This window comes from Somniosus microcephalus, unplaced genomic scaffold (assembly GCF_052327205.1).
Source record: "Somniosus microcephalus isolate GS21.2 unplaced genomic scaffold, FLI_Smic_1.0 unresolved_chr2, whole genome shotgun sequence".
NCBI lineage: Eukaryota > Metazoa > Chordata > Chondrichthyes > Squaliformes > Somniosidae > Somniosus > Somniosus microcephalus.
Window position 1 is genome coordinate 14,613,254 of NW_028225180.1, and position 16,968 is coordinate 14,630,221.

The 16,968-nt window shown below is 52.6% G+C and overlaps 1 protein-coding gene across 1 annotated transcript in view; it reads right to left on the reverse strand.

The window, feature by feature from the left end:
- Positions 1–16,968, reverse strand: part of slc43a1b (solute carrier family 43 member 1b) — a 77,171-nt gene that overhangs the window by 31,487 nt on the left and 28,716 nt on the right. Inside the window, 3 exon segments of the mRNA XM_085975856.1 lie at positions 152–233; positions 236–284; positions 5,415–5,507. Of these exon segments, the coding sequence (XP_085831982.1) occupies positions 152–233; positions 236–284; positions 5,415–5,507 (224 nt within the window).

Consider the following 16,968-nt stretch of genomic DNA (forward strand, 5'->3'; position numbering starts at 1 on the left):
CCCTCGATAACTAGGCCAGGGGCAGCTCAGTTACTAGGCTGGTAACATTACAGTACCTGTACCGTCCCCTCTCTCCGCTTTAACTGATGCTTCCAGGGGGTTGGGGGGGGGGGGGGGGGGGCGCAGGGGTGGTCATTTGCTTTTCACCTACTTGTAATTAGCCTCATCGGGGTCAGGAAAGGTCTGCAGTGGCCAGTTCACATAGCAGTTCAGGAAGACAAGGCAGGCCAGTCGGCCCAGGTGTACATGATGACGGTGAAGGGGACACCAAAGTCGTAGATCACCTGCGGGAAAAACACGGCCATCTTCAATCCCAACGCACAGAGCAGGAAGTGCCTCGGCTCCATTCCCAGCCTGCCCTTTGGTTACCTCCGCACTCGACTATTCCAACACACTCCTGGCCGCCTCCCACGTACCAACCTACTTAAACTCGAGGTCATCCAAAACTCGGCTGCCAGTTTCCTAACTCGCACCAAGTCGAGTTCAACCAATCCCTCGGTGTTCACTGGACCTACATTGGCTCCTGGCCCGGCAACGCCTCGATTTCAAAATTCTCATCCAGGTTTTGAAATCCCTCCATGGCCTCGCTCCCTCCCTATCTCTCTCTCATCTCTTCCAGCCCCACAGCCGTCGGAGATCTCTGCGCTTCTCTAACTCTGCCCTCGTGCAGCCCCAGAGTTTCATCGCTCCACCATTGGCGGCTGTGCTTTCAGCTGTCCGAGCCTCGGAATTCCCTGCCTAAACCTCTCCGCCCCGTTACCTCTCTCTCCTCTTTTAAGACGCTCCTTAAAACCTCCCTCTTTGACTAAGCTTTTGGTCACCTGCCCTAATATCTTCTTATGTGGCTCAGTATCAAATTTTAGAAACAGCGAAGATAGGAGCAGGAGTAGGCCATTCGGCCCCTCGAGCCTGCTCCGCCATTCAATGAGATCATGGCTGATCATCCAAACTCAGTACCCTGTCCCTGCTTTCTCCCCATACCCCTTGATCCCTTTAGCTTTAAGAAATATATCTGATTCCTTCTTGAATATATTTAATGAATTGGCCTCAACTGCCTTCTGTGGTAGAGAATTCCACAGGTTCAGCACTCTCTGGGTGAAGAAATTCCTCCTCATCTCTGTCCTAAATGGCTTACCCCTTATCCTTAGACTGTGACCCCTGGTTCTGGACTCCCCCGCCATCGGGAACATCCTTCCTGCATCTAGTCTGTCTAGTCCTGTTTGAAACTTTTAAATTTCTATGAGATCCCCTCTCATTCTTCTAAAGTCTAGCAAATATGAGCCCAATCGACCCAATCTCTCCTCATACGTCATTTTGTTTGATAATCGCTCCTGTGCAGCACCTTGGGATGTTTTACTACATTAAAGGCGCTATATAAATGCAAGTTGACACATGCACAAGCACCATTCCGGGCCTGTGCCGAGTTAGCTGCTATCACCTGGGGCAGGTGGTAGGGGGTCTAGAACTGACATGAACACCTTAGGGTTAAGGAGGTAGAAATATTAGCTCAAGTTCCTGTTCCGATATTACTCAGACAGACACAGAGGGGATGAGATGCTCCCCTCTGATAGTGGGGGCCAAAGAACATGAGCAATAGGAGCAGGAGTAGACCATTCGGCCCTTCGAGCCTGCTCCGCCATTCGATGAGATCAAGGCTGATCTTTGACCTCAACTCCACTTTCCTGCCCAATCCCCATATTCCCCGAGTAACCAAAAATCTATCGATCTCTGTCTTGAATATACCCAATGACTGAGCCTCCACAGCCCTTTGGGGTAGAGAATTCCAAAGATTCACCGCCCTCTGAGTGAAGAAATTTCTCCTCATCTCAGTCCTAAATGGCCGACCCTTTATTCTGAGACTGTGACCCCTGGTTCTAGACTCCCCAGCCAGGGGGAAACATCCTCCCTGCATCTACCCTGTCAAGCCCTGTAAGAATTTAGTATGTTTCAATGAGATCACCTCTCATTCGTCTAAACTCTAGAGAATATAGACCCAGTCTACTCACTCTCTCCTCATAGGACAGCCCCCTCATCCCAGGAATCAACTCCCTCTAAAGGCAAGTATATCCTTCCTTAGGAAAGGAGACCAAATCTGTACAGTTATTAAACTTCTCATGTTGAGAACGCTTTCATAAGAACATAAGAAATAGGAGCAGGAGTCGGCCATTCGGCCCTTCGAGGCTGCTCCGCCATTCAATAAGATTATGGCTGATCTTCTACCTCATCTCCACTATCTCCATATCACGGAATCACAGAAACCCCACAGTGCAGATAGAGACCATTTCGGCCCATCGAGCCTGCACCAACACATATCCCACCCGATCCCCGTAACCCCACGTATTTAATCCCCCTAACACGAAGGGTCAATTTATCATAGCCAATCAACCTAAACCCGCACATCTTTGGACTGTGGGAGGAAACGGAGTACCCGGAGGAAATCCACGCCAATATTCAAAAATCTATCGATCTCTGTCTTGAATATACCCAATGACTGAGCCTCCACAGCCCTCTGGGGTAGAGAATTCCAAAGGTTCACCACCCTCTGAGTGAAGAAATTTCTCATCACAAAGCTGGGTGGGCGAGTGTGTACTGTGAGGAGGATGCAGAGAAACTCCAGTATGATTTGTACAGGTTGGGTGATTATACTGCATCTGCCATGCATTTGCCCAATGTGGATAAATGCGAGGTTATCCACTTTGGTGGCAAAAACAGGAAGACAGATTATCTGAATGGCAATAGATTGGGAGAAGGGGAAGTGCAACGAGACCTGGGTGTCCTTGTGCACCAGTCGCTGAAGGTAAGCATGCAGGTGCAGCAGGCGGTTAAGAAGGCAAATGGTATGTTGGCCTTCGTAGCGAGAGGTTGAGTACAGGAACAAGGATGTCTTGCTGCAGTTGTACAGGGCCTTGGTGAGACCACATCTTGAGTATTGTGTGCAGTTTTGGTCACCTTATCTGAGGAAGGATGTTCTTGCCATGGAAGGAGTTCAGCGAAGATTCACCAGACTGATACCTGGGATGACAGGAATGACGTATGAGGAGAGATTGGGTCGATTGGGCTTGTACTCGCTGGAGTTTAGAAGAATGAGAGGGGATCTCATTGAAACTTATAAAATTCTAACAGGACTAGACAGACTAGATGCAGGAAGGATGTTCCCGATGGCGAGTCCAGAACCAGGGGTCACAGTCTAAGGATAAGGGGTAGGCCATTTAGGACTGAGATGAGGAGGAATTTCTTCACCCAGAGAGTGGTGAACCTGTGGAATTCTCTACCACAGAAGGCAGTTGAGGCCAATTCATTAAATATATTCAAGAAGGAGTTAGATATATTTCTTGAGGCTAAAGGGATCAAGGGATATGGGGAGAAGGCAGGGACAGGGTACTGAATTTTGATGATCAGCCATGATCTCATTGAATGGCGGAGCAGGCTCGAGGGGCCGAATGGCCGACTCCTGCTCCTATCTTCAATGTTTCTGTGTTTCTAAATAACCACGTCACACACACCTTTGACCAGTCACGTAAATGAAGGTGTCGTCGACAGTGCTATCGAGCGGCACTTACTCAGCCTAGTCCACTCAGCTCCTGACCTCATTACAGCCTTAGTCCAAACATGGACAAAGTAGCTTGAATTACAGAGGGGAGGTGAGAGGGACTGCCTTTGACCGAGCCTGACTTCAAGAAAACACTCCACTGGCTGGAGTCACACCTAGCACAAGGGAAGATGGTTGTGGTGGCTGGAGGTCAATCATCACCTGATTGAGGTGTACAAAATTAGGAGGGTCATAGATAGGGTAGATAGAAAAGGAACTTTTCCCCTTTGTAGAGGGGTCAATAACCAGGGGGCATAGTTTCAAGGTAAGGGGCAGGAGGTTTAGAGGGGATTTGAGGAGGAACTTTTTCACCCAGAGGGTGGTTGGAATCTGGAACTCACTGCCTGAAAGGGTGGTAGAGGCAGGAACCCTCACAACATTCAAGAAGCATTTTGATGAGCACTTGAAACGCCATAGCATACAAGGCTACGGACCAAGTGCTGGAAAGTGGGATTAGAATCGACAGGGCTTGATGGCCAGCGCGGACACGATGGGCCGAAAGGCTTCTTTCTCTGCTGTATAACTCTATGGCCCTATGACATTGCAGCAGGAGTTCCTCAGGGCAGTGTCCGAGGCCCAACCATCTTCAGCTGCTTCATCAATGACCTTCCCTCCAACATGAGGTCAGAAGTGGGGATGTTCGCTGATGACTGCAGTGTTCAGCGCCATTCACAACTCCTCAGATAATGAAGCAGTCCATGCCCGCATGCAACAAGACCTGGACGACGTTCAGGCTTGGGCTGATAAGTGGCAGGTAACATTCGCGCCACACAAGTGCCAGGCAATGACTATCTCCAACAAGCGAGAGTCTAACCACCACCCCATGACATTCAACGGCATTACCATCGCCGAATCCCCCACCATCAACATCCTGGGGGTCACCATTGACCAGAAACTTAACTGGGCCAGCCACATAAATACTGTGGCAACAAGAGCAGGTCAGAGGCTGGGTATTCTGCGGCGAGTGTCTCACCTCCTGACTCCCCAAAGCCTTTCCACCATCTACAAGGCACAAGTCAGGAGTGTGATGGAATACTCTCCACTTGCCTGGATGAGTGCAGCTCCAACAACACTCAAGAAGCTCGACACCATCCAGGACAAAGCAGCCCGCTTGATTGGCACCCCATCCACCACCTTAAACATTCACTCCCTCCACCACCGGCGTACCGTGGCTGCAGTGTGTACCATCTACAAGATGCACTGTAGCAACTCGCCAAGGCTTCTTCGGCAGCACCTCCCAAACCCACGACCTCTGCCACCTAGAAGGACAAGGGCAGCAGGTGCATGGGAACACCATCACCTCCAAGTTCCCCTCCAAGTCACACACCACCCTGACTTGGAAGTATATTGGCCGATCCTTCATCGTCGCTGGGTCAAAATCCTGGAACTCCCTCCCTAACAGCACTGTGGGAGTACCTTCACCACACGGACTGCAGCGGTTCAAGAAGGCGGCTCTCCACCACCTTCTCAAGGGCAACTAGGGATGGGCAATAAATGCTGGCCTTGTCAGCGATGCCCACATCCCAGTAACAAATAAAATAAAAACACAGTAATATTTAGAGTGAGCATTGACTATGAACCCCTAGTTCTGGACTCTCCAGCCAGTGGGTGAAACAGCCTGGTCAATCCCCTTCAGAATTGTATACGTTTCAATGAGAACACCTCTCTCAGACTACAGGCCCATTATACTCCATCTCTCCTCATAGGACAATCCCTCTCATCCCAGGAATATATCTAGGAGTCAGACATGACCTTTCACCTCTCTGGGGTCAAATAGAGAGAGAGAGACAGAGAGAAAACACACAGGGCAAATTTTCCAACTCACCTTTATTCCCGGGAACGTCACAGCGGATGAGGCATAGGATCCAATCATTAACGACATCATCGTCGACCTCAAATTCCCAAACATGTTCGGCAACTGCAACAGGAACCAAAACGGGCAATGTCAGTTTTCCAAGATGGCTGACCGGTCCCCCAGAATGCACTCCGAGCTCAGAGTAGCCCCGCCCACCCGCCCACCCACCGGTGAGGTACTGAGCCCCACACACACACATCAGCAGCACCAGCAGGAAAGGCCCAGGCCCTCCTATCTAAACCGCTCCCGCATTAATTGGAAACACAGAAAAATAGGAGCAGGAGTCGGCCATTCGAGCCTGCTCCGCCATTCAATAAGATCATGGCTGATCCTCTATCTCAATACCATATTCCTGCTCTCTCCCCATACCCCTTGATGTCTTGTGTCTAGAAATCCATCGATCTCCTTCTTAAATATATTCAGTGACTTGGCCTCCACAGCCTTCTGTGGTAGAGAATTCCACAGGTTCACCACCCTCTGGGTGAAGAAATTCCTCCTCATCTCAGTCCTAAATGTCCTACCCCGTATCCTGAGACTGTGACCCCTCGTTCTAGACCCCCCAGCCAGGGGAAACATCCTCCCTGCATCCAGTCCATCTAGCCCTGTCAGAATTTTATACGTTTCAATGAGATCCCCTCTCATTCTTCTAAACTCTAGCGAATACAGGCCTAGTCGAACCAATCGCTCCTCATGCGACAGTCCTGCCATCCCAGGAATCAGTCTGGTGAACCTTCGCTGAACTCCCTCCATGGCAAGAACATCCTTCCTCAGATAAGGTGACCAAAACGGCACAAAGTACTCCAGGTGTGGCCTCACCAAGGCCCTGTACAACTGCAGTAAGACATCCTTGCTCCTGTACTCGAACCCCCTTCCAATGAAGGCCAACATACCATTTGCCTTCCTAACTGCTTGCTGCACCTGCAGGTTTGCTTTCAGTGACTGGTGTACAAGGACACCCAGGTCCCTTTGTACATCAACATTTCCCAATCCTCTTGCAATAAGCAGAAATCAAACTTTGAATCGAAAACAGTGAAAGCCCAAAACGGAGAGGATTTCCACTGTTGGCCATTCCAGCTAGGCCCGGTGGTAGTTGTGAAGCCTGGCATTCCACCACCGGGGTGAAAGGGAGGTCGGCTGCAAATCCTCGCGCTCTCTCTCTCGAGCGGGCCTACGTCCAGAACATTCCAGAACCAGCCGGAGTCACCGGGACACACGAGATCGGCAGCTGACGTGAAGCCAGCCTGGGGACACGTGGAAAGACAATCTGCAAATAGCACCGTCACCATGGGCAGCTCAAACTTTCCGTTTGATAGGCCCAGGTGGGGAATAGTGCAGGCGGGGGGGGGGGGCGGTGGGGTCAGTGGGTAGCATTGTCGGAGGGGCGGTATTGAGGGAGCGCCGCACCATCGGAGGGGCAATGCTGAGGGAGCGCCGCACTGTCGGAGGGGCAATGCTGAGGGAGCGCCGCACTGTCGGAGGGGCAATGCTGAGGGAACGCCGCACTGTGGGAGGGGCAGTGCTGAGGGAGCGCCGCACTGTCGGAGGGGCAGTACTGAGGGAGCGCTGCACTGTCGGAGGGTCAGTACTGAGGGAGTGCCGCACTGAGGGAGCGCCACACTGTCGGAGGGGCAGTACTGAGGGAGCGCCGCACTGTCGGAGGGTCAGTACTGAGGGAGTGCCGCACTGAGGGAGCGCTGCACTGTCAGAGGGGCAGTACTGAGGGAGCGCCGCACTGTGGGAGGGGCAGTACTGAGGGAGCGCCGCACTGTCGGAGGGGCAGTACTGAGGGAGCGCTGCACTGTCGGAGGGTCAGTACTGAGGGAGTGCCGCACTGTCGGAGGGGGCAGTACTGAGGGAGCGCTGCACTGTTGGAGGGTCAGTACTGAGGGAGTGCCGCACTGAGGGAGCGCCACACTGTCGGAGGGGACAGTACTGAGGGAACGCCTTTCGGATGAGACGTTAAAACCTGAGGGCCCCCCTCTGCTCTCTCAGGTGGACGAAAAAGATCCCATGGGCACGACTTCGAAGAGGAGCAGGGGAGTTATCCCCAGTGTCCTGGCCAATAATTATCCCTCAATCAACATAACAATTATCTGCTGATTATCACATTGCTGTTTGTGGGAGCTTGCTGTGCACAAATTAGCTGCCCCGTTTCCCACATTACATCAGTGACTCCACGTCAAACAGGACTTCATTGGCTGTAAAGCGATTTGAGATGCCCGGTGGTCATAAAAGGCGCTACAGAAATGAAATCGTCTTTTTTTCTGTGACCAAATCCAGTGGGGACACACTGTCAGGGTAATGTAGAGGGAGCTCTACACTGTATCTAACCCGTGCTGTACCTGCCCTGGGAGCGCTCGATGCTGACACTGGGTATAAAGTGGGGACACACTGTCAGGGTCATGTAGAGGGAGCTCTACACTGTATCTAACCCGTGCTGTACCTGCCCTGGGAGCGCTCGATGCTGACACTGGGTATAAAGTGGAGACACACTGTCAGGGTAATGTAGAGGGAGCTCTACACTGTATCTAACCCATGCTGTACCTGCCCTGGGAGCGCTCGATGCTGACACTGGGTATAAAGTGGGGGACACACTGTCAGGGTAATGTAGAGGGAGCTCTACACTGTATCTAACCCGTGCTGTACCTGCCCTGGGAGCGCTCGATGCTGACACTGGGTATAAAGTGGGGACACACTGTCAGGGTAATGTAGAGGGAGCTCTACACTGTATCTAACCCGTGCTGTACCTGCCCTGGGAGTGCTCGATGCTGACACTGGGTATAAAGTGGGGACACACTGTCAGGGTAATGTAGAGGGAGCTCTACACTGTATCTAACCCGTGCTGTACCTGCCCTGGGAGCGCTCGATACTGACACTGGGTATAAAGTGGGGACACACTGTCAGGGTAATGTAGAGGGAGCTCTACACTGTATCTAACCCGTGCTGTACCTGCCCTGGGAGCGCTCGATGCTGACACTAGGTATAAAGTGGGGACACACTGTCAGGGTAATGTAGAGGGAGCTCTAAACTGTATCTAACCCGTGCTGTACCTGCCCTGGGAGTGCTCGATGCTGACACTGGGTATATAGTGGGGACACACTGTCAGGGTAATGTAGAGGGAGCTCTACACTGTATCTAACCCGTGCTGTACCTGCCCTGGGAGCACTCGATGCTGACACTGGGTATAAAGTGGGGGACACACTGTCAGGGTAATGTAGAGGGAGCTCTACACTGTATCTAACCCGTGCTGTACCTGCCCTGGGAGTGCTCGATGCTGACACTGGGTATATAGTGGGGACACACTGTCAGGGTAATGTAGAGGGAGCTCTACACTGTATCTAACCCGTGCTGTACCTGCCCTGGGAGTGCTCGATGCTGACACTGGGTATATAGTGGGGACACACTGTCAGGGTAATGTAGAGGGAGCTCTACACTGTATCTAACCCGTGCTGTACCTGCCCTGGGAGTGCTCGATGCTGACACTGGGTATAAAGTGGGGACACACTGTCAGGGTAATGTAGAGGGAGCTCTACACTGTATCTAACCCGTGCTGTACCTGCCCTGGGAGTGCTCGATGCTGACACTGGGTATAAAGTGGGGGACACACTGTCAGGGTAATGTAGAGGGAGCTCTACACTGTATCTAACCCGTGCTGTACCTGCCCTGGGAGCGCTCGATACTGACACTGGGTATAAAGTGGGGGACACACTGTCAGGGTGATGTAGAGGGAGCTCTACACTGTATCTAACCCGTGCTGTACCTGCCCTGGGAGCGCTCGATGCTGACACTGGGTATAAAGTGGGGACACACTGTCAGAGTAATGTAGAGGGAGCTCTGCACTGTATCTAACCCGTGCTGTACCTGCCCTGGGAGCGCTCGATGCTGACACTGGGTATAAAGTGGGGACACACTGTCAGGGTAATGTAGAGGGAGCTCTACATTGTATCTAACCCATGCTGTACCTGCCCTGGGAGCGCTCGATGCTGACACTGGGTATAAAGTGGGGGACACACTGTCAGGGTAATGTAGAGGGAGCTCTACACTGTATCTAACTCGTGCTGTACCTGCCCTGGGAGCGCTCGATGCTGACACTGGGTATAAAGTGGGGACACACTGTCAGGGTAATGTAGAGGGAGCTCTGCACTGTATCTAACCCGTGCTGTACCTGCCCCGGGAGCGCTCGATGCTGACACTGGGTATAAAGTGGGGACAGACTGTCAGGGTAATGTAGAGGGAGCTCTACACTGTATCTAACCCGTGCTGTACCTGCCCTGGGAGCGCTCGATGCTGACACTGGGTATAAAGTGGGGACACACTGTCAGGGTAATGTAGAGGGAGCTCTACACTGTATCTAACCTGTGCTTTACCTGCCCTGGGAGCGCTCGATGCTGACACTGGGTATAAAGTGGGGACAGACTGTCAGGGTAATGTAGAGGGAGCTCTACACTGTATCTAACCCGTGCTGTACCTGCCCTGGGAGCGCTCGATGCTGACACTGGGTATAAAGTGGGGACACACTGTCAGGGTAATGTAGAGGGAGCTCTACACTGTATCTAACCTGTGCTTTACCTGCCCTGGGAGCGCTCGATGCTGACACTGGGTATAAAGTGGGGACAGACTGTCAGGGTAATGTAGAGGGAGCTCTACACTGTATCTAACCCGTGCTGTACCTGCCCCGGGAGCGCTCGATGCTGACACTGGGTATAAAGTGGGGACACACTGTCAGGGTAATGTAGAGGGAGCTCTACACTGTATCTAACCCGTGCTGTACCTGCCCTGGGAGCGCTCGATGCTGACACTGGGTATAAAGTGGTGACACACTGTCAGGGTAATGTAGAGGGAGCTCTACACTGTATCTAACCCATGCTGTACCTGCCCTGGGAGCGCTCGATGCTGACACTGGGTATAAAGTGGGGGGACACACTGTCAGGGTAATGTAGAGGGAGCTCTACACTGTATCTATCCCATGCTGTACCTGCCCTGGGAGCGCTCGATGCTGACACTGGGTATAAAGTGGGGGACACACTGTCAGGGTAATGTAGAGGGAGCTCTACACTGTATCTAACCCATGCTGTACCTGCCCCAGGAGCACTCGATGCTGACACTGGGTATAAAGTGGGGACACACTGTCAGGGTAATGTAGAGGGAGCTCTACACTGTATCTAACCCGTGCTGTACCTGCCCCGGGAGCGCTCGATGCTGACACTGGGTATAAAGTGGGGAACACACTGTCAGGGTAATGTAGAGGGAGCTCTACACTGTATCTAACTCGTGCTGTACCTGCCCTGGGAGCGCTCGATGCTGACACTGGGTATAAAGTGGGGGACACACTGTCAGGGTAATGTAGAGGGAGCTCTACACTGTATCTAACCCGTGCTGTACCTGCCCCGGGAGCGCTCGATGCTGACACTGGGTATAAAGGGGGGACACACTGTCAGGGTAATGTAGAGGGAGCTCTACACTGTATCTAACCCGTGCTGTCCCTGCCCTGGGAGCGCTCGATGCTGACACTGGGTATAAAGTGGGGGACACACTGTCAGGGTAATGTAGAGGGAGCTCTACACTGTATCTAACCCGTGCTGTACCTGCCCTGGGAGCGCTCGATGCTGACACTGTGTATAAAGTGGGGACACACTGTCAGGGTAATGTAGAGGGAGCTCTACACTGTATCTAACCCATGCTGTACCTGCCCTGGGAGCGCTCGATGCTGACACTGGGTATAAAGTGGGGACACACTGTCAGGGTAATGTGGAGGGAGCTCTACACTGTATCTAACCCGTGCTGTACCTGCCCTGGGGGTGCTCGATGCTGACACTGGGTATAAAGTGGGGACACACTGTCAGGGTAATGTAGAGGGAGCTCTACACTGTATCTAACCCGTGCTGTACCTGCCCTGGGAGCGCTCGGTGCTGACACTGGGTATAAAGTGGGGACACACTGTCAGGGTAATGTAGAGGGAGCTCTACACTGTATCTAACCCGTGCTGTACCTGCCCTGGGAGCACTCGATGCTGACACTGGGTATAAAGTGGGGACACACTGTCAGGGTAATGTAGAGGGAGCTCTACACTGTATCTAACCCGTGCTGTACCTGCCCCGGGAGCGCTCGATGCTGACACTGGGTATAAAGTGGGGGACACACTGTCAGGGTAATGTAGAGGGAGCTCTACACTGTATCTAACCCATGCTGTACCTGCCCTGGGAGCGCTCGATGCTGACACTGGGTATAAAGTGGGGACACACTGTCAGGGTAATGTAGAGGGAGCTCTACAGTGTATCTAACCCGTGCTGTACCTGCCCTGGGAGCGCTCGATGCTGACACTGGGTATAAAGTGGGGACACACTGTCAGGGTAATGTAGAGGGAGCCCTACACTGTATCTAACCCGTGCTGTACCTGCCCTGGGAGCGCTCGATGCTGACACTGGGTATAAAGTGGGGACACACTGTCAGGGTAATGTAGAGGGAGCTCTACACTGTATCTAACCCGTGCTGTACCTGCCCTGGGAGCGCTCGATGCTGACACTGGGTATAAAGTGGGGACACACTGTCAGGGTAATGTAGATGGAGCTCTACACTGTATCTAACCCGTGCTGTACCTGCCCGGGAGCACTCGATGCTGACACTGGGTATAAAGTGGGGGACACACTGTCAGGGTAATGTAGAGGGAGCTCTACACTGTATTTAACCCGTGCTGTACCTGCCCTGGGAGCACTCGATGCTGACACTGGGTATAAAGTGGGGACACACTGTCAGGGTAATGTAGAGGGAGCTCTACACTGTATCTAACCCATGCTGTACCTGCCCTGGAGCGCTCGATGCTGACACTGGGTATAAAGTGGGGGACACACTGTCAGGGTAATGTAGAGGGAGCTCTACACTGTATCTAACCCGTGCTGTACCTGCCCTGGGAGCGCTCGATGCTGACACTGGGTATAAAGTGGGGACACACTGTCAGGGTAATGTAGAGGGAGCTCTACACTGTATCTAACCCGTGCTGTACCTGCCCTAGGAGTGCTCGATGCTGACACTGGGTATAAAGTGGGGACACACTGTCAGGGTAATGTAGAGGGAGCTCTACACTGTATCTAACCCGTGCTGTACCTGCCCTGGGAGCGCTCGATGCTGACACTGGGTATAAAGTGGGGACACACTGTCAGGGTAATGTAGAGGGAGCTCTACACTGTATCTAACCCGTGCTGTACCTGCACTGGGAGCACTCGATGCTGACACTGGGTATAAAGTGGGGGACACACTGTCAGGGTAATGTAGAGGGAGCTCTACACTGTATCTAACCCATGCTGTACCTGCCCTGGGAGCGCTCGATGCTGACACTGGGTATAAAGTGGGGACACACTGTCAGGGTAATGTAGAGGGAGCTCTACACTGTATCTAACCCGTGCTGTACCTGCCCTGGGAGCGCTCGATGCTGACACTGGGTATAAAGTGGGGACACACTGTCAGGGTAATGTAGAGGGAGCTCTACACTGTATCTAACCCGTGCTGTACCTGCCCTGGGAGCGCTCGATGCTGACACTGGGTATAAAGTGGGGACACACTGTCAGGGTAATGTAGAGGGAGCTCTACACTGTATCTAACCCGTGCTGTACCTGCCCTGGGAGCGCTCGATGCTGACACTGGGTATAAAGTGCGGGACACAATGTCAGGGTAATGTAGAGGGAGCTCTACACTGTATCTAACCCATGCTGTACCTGCCCTGGGAGCGCTCGATGCTGACACTGGGTATAAAGTGGGGACACACTGTCAGGGTAATGTAGAGGGAGCTCTACACTGTATCTAACCCGTGCTGTACCTGCACTGGGAGCACTCGATGCTGACACTGGTTATGAAGTGGGGGACACACTGTCAGGGTAATGTAGAGGGAGCCCTACACTGTATCTAACCCATGCTGTACCTGCCCTGGGAGCGCTCGATGCTGACACTGGGTATAAAGTGGGGACACACTGTCAGGGTAATGTAGAGGGAGCTCTACACTGTATCTAACCCGTGCTGTAACATTCAGATTTACCCCACACCCCCTTGCTGGAACCATTTTTACCCGAGCTGATGCCTCCCACAGCCAAATATCCAGCCGGGGTTCCCGCCGCCTCACAGTCCCGGCCTCTGGCCAGGTGTAGGAGCGCTATGGGACTGTATCCCAGATAAGGGGTCAGTGTTTCAGGGAAAGGCCTGGGCTTGGGATTGGGGATAGAAGCTGGGTTGTAAAACTGAAAGGCTCAGAAAAATAAAATCGAGAATGGCGGAGTGACAGCAGGGAAGGTTTCGAAACCCCATTCCCCACTGAGGCACTTCCGCCCTGTCAAGCATCACATGGCTGCTGTCTCTACCAGTGATTGTCAGGTGGCCCCTTGCCAGCCAGCTTGAGCACACAGTGAGTTACTGATCGGGGCCACAGTATTTACTGTTGTGTGTTGGCTGAGCACGAGAGAAGGCGCAGGAACACTTTAACCCTCCGTCGCCCAGTCCCAGTGGCCTGCCGTTCTCTGATTGCCTCTCTCCCTCCGCCTGTCCTCACTCCGCTCAAGGGGGGCGGTGGCAGGCTGGCGAGAGCGGGGAGAATGAGAGAGAGAGAGAGAGAGAGAGAAAGAAAGAAAGAAAGAAAGAGTGAAAGAAAGAGCGAAAGAAAGCGAGAAAGAGACTTGCATTTATATAGCACCTTTCACGACCACCGGACGTCTCAAATCGCTTTACAGCCAATGAAGTATTTGGAGTGTAGTCACTGTTGTAATGTGGGAAACACGGCAGCCAAATTGCACACAGCAAGCTCCCACAAACAGCAATGTGATAATGACCAAATAATCTGTTTTTTTGTTATGTTGATTGAGGGATTAAATATTGGCCCCAGGACACCGGGGGAGAACTTTCCCCTGCTCTTCTTCGAAATAGTGGCCGCGGAATCTTTTACGTCCACCCGATAGGGCAGACGGGGCCTCGGTTTAACGTCTCATCCAAAAGACGGCACCTCTGACAGTGTGGCGCTCCCTCAGTACTGCCCCTCGACAGTGCGGCGCTCCCTCAGTACTGCCCCTCCGACAGTGCAGCACTCCCTCAGTACTGCCCCTCCGACAGTGCGGCGCTCCCTCAGTACTGCCCCTCCGACAGTGCAGCGCTCCCTCAGTACTGCCCCTCCGACAGTGCAGCGCTCCCTCAGTACTGCCCCTCCGACAGTGCAGCGCTCCCTCAGTACTGCCCCTCCGACAGTGCAGCGCTCCCTCAGTACTGCCCCTCCGACAGTGCAGCGCTCCCTCAGTACTGCCCCTCCGACAGTGCAGCACTCCCTCAGTACTGCCCCTCCGACAGTGCAGCACTCCCTCAGTACTGCCCCTCCGACAGTGCAGCGCTCCCTCAGTACTGCCCCTCCGACAGTGCAGTGCTCCCTCAGTACTGCCCCTCCGACAGTGCAGCGCTCCCTCAGTACTGCCCCTCCGACAGTGCAGCATTCCCAGTACTGCCCCTCCGACAGTGCGGCGTTCCCAGTATTGCCCCTCCGACAGTGCGGCGTTCCCAGTATTGCACTGGAATGGGACTCGAGCTCAGAACCTTTGGGATCAGAGGCGAGAGTGCCACACACTGAGCCACCGGCTGATGGCCGACGGGGTGATAGAGGGAGGGAAGGAGGAGGGGGCAGGAGGAGGGGAGGGAGTGGAGGGGAGCGGGGTGGAGGGGGCGGGTGGAGGGAGAGGGAGGGGGCAGGGGCGAGTGGGCGGGGGGAGGGGAGGGGGCATGGGCGAGCGGGCGGTCAGCTGCCCTGGGACTGACAGCAGCTGACTGCACCGAGCCCGATCGGAAATGTCCTCACTCAGCCTTGACCTTGCCCTGACACAAACACGGAGCGCCTGACTGTTACAGCACCAGCAGTAATAGACACGGGGCAGAGCCAGTGAGCCACAGCAGGCTGCACTGTGTTGGCGCTCTGCCTACGGGCTCGGTGCCAGGCCTTGGGCTGTGCTGCAATTTCCGACACCGCGGTTGAACCAGCCTTCGTTTCCCATCCCCCCCATCCCCTGCCCCCCCTCGCTGGTGCACCTTCTGCCTCGCGCGCGAGTCCCACACCAATCGGCACGATGGTCAAGCACGCTTGGCGCCACACTCCCCCGACCTCCACGCAAGCCAACATTCCCACAAATTGTTTTTCGGGGCCCCCGCGGGCTATTCAAAATATTGTGCGCGCGGTTTTTACATTGAAAATTCATCTGCGTGGGGGCCCTGGGAGATGGAGCCTTTCCTGCTCTGTGACAGCAGCTAACAAGGGAGAGGCCTGGAGACAGAGAGAGATTGGGGCAGGGCGAGAGCTTTGGGCGGGCGGGGGGGGGGGGTGGGGGGGATGGGGGGAAGAAACAGCCAACACAGGAACACAGCCCAGTAAGCTGTACAACATTAAAAAAATCCTACAGATGGGCCAAAAACCACACGGAAAAATACCAGAAAGCAATTAGCAATCAATCAATCAACTCAAGCTCTCGGACACCTTTCTGGAAAACACATACACTCACAATAAAAGAAGGCGTAAACCGGGCAGCGAATAACCTAAATAATATGATAATTTGGCATCAATGTCAAACTTGAAAGTTCGCAAGAATAAACCGAAAACAAAAAACCACGAAAAATGGTTTGATTCAGACTGTCATAACATGAGGAAAAAACTCAGAAAATTATCAAACCAAAAACACAGACAACCAGAAAACGAGGAATTACGCCTTACTTATTGTCAGGCACTAACACAATACAAAAACACACTCAGAACCAAGAAAGAGCAGTATATTAAGAATAAACTCAGCTCCATTGAGGAATCCATTGATTCTAATTGTTTCTGGGACAACTGGAATACATTACACAAAAAGCAACGCGAAGAATTGCCCATTCAAAACGGAGACACATGGGAAAACCATTTCGAAAAATTATACCAGAAAAACACACTAAGCCCAGAGCAAGATCAAATATGTAAAAAACTGGAAAAGCTCGAACTGGCCATAAAAGATAACCAAAACCCGTTAGACTCCCCAATAACTGAAAAAGAGCTATTTGAAAAACTCAAGGACCTGCGACCAAGAAAAGCTTGCAGTGCAGATGGCATCCTAAACGAGATGATTAAACACACGGACGATAAAATGAAATTGGCTATCCTAAAACTCTTCAACTTGGTTCGGAGTGTCGGTTACTTCCCTGATATCTGGAACAAAGGACTCATAACGCCCATATACAAAAGTGGAGACAAAGTTGACCCAAATAACTATCGAGGCATCTGTGTGAACAGTAACCTGGGGAAGGTATTCTGTAGTATCATAAACCAAAGACTTATAAACTTCCTTGAGGAGCACAATGTCTTGAGTAAAAGCCAAATTGGATTCGTACCAAATTATAGAACATCGGATCATATCTTCACCCTACACACCCTAATTGACAAACGTGTTCACAAAAACAAAAGCAACATTTTTGCCTGCTTTATAGATTTCCAGAAGGCTTTCGATTCTATTTGGCACGACGGCCTATTCTTGAAACTTATTGA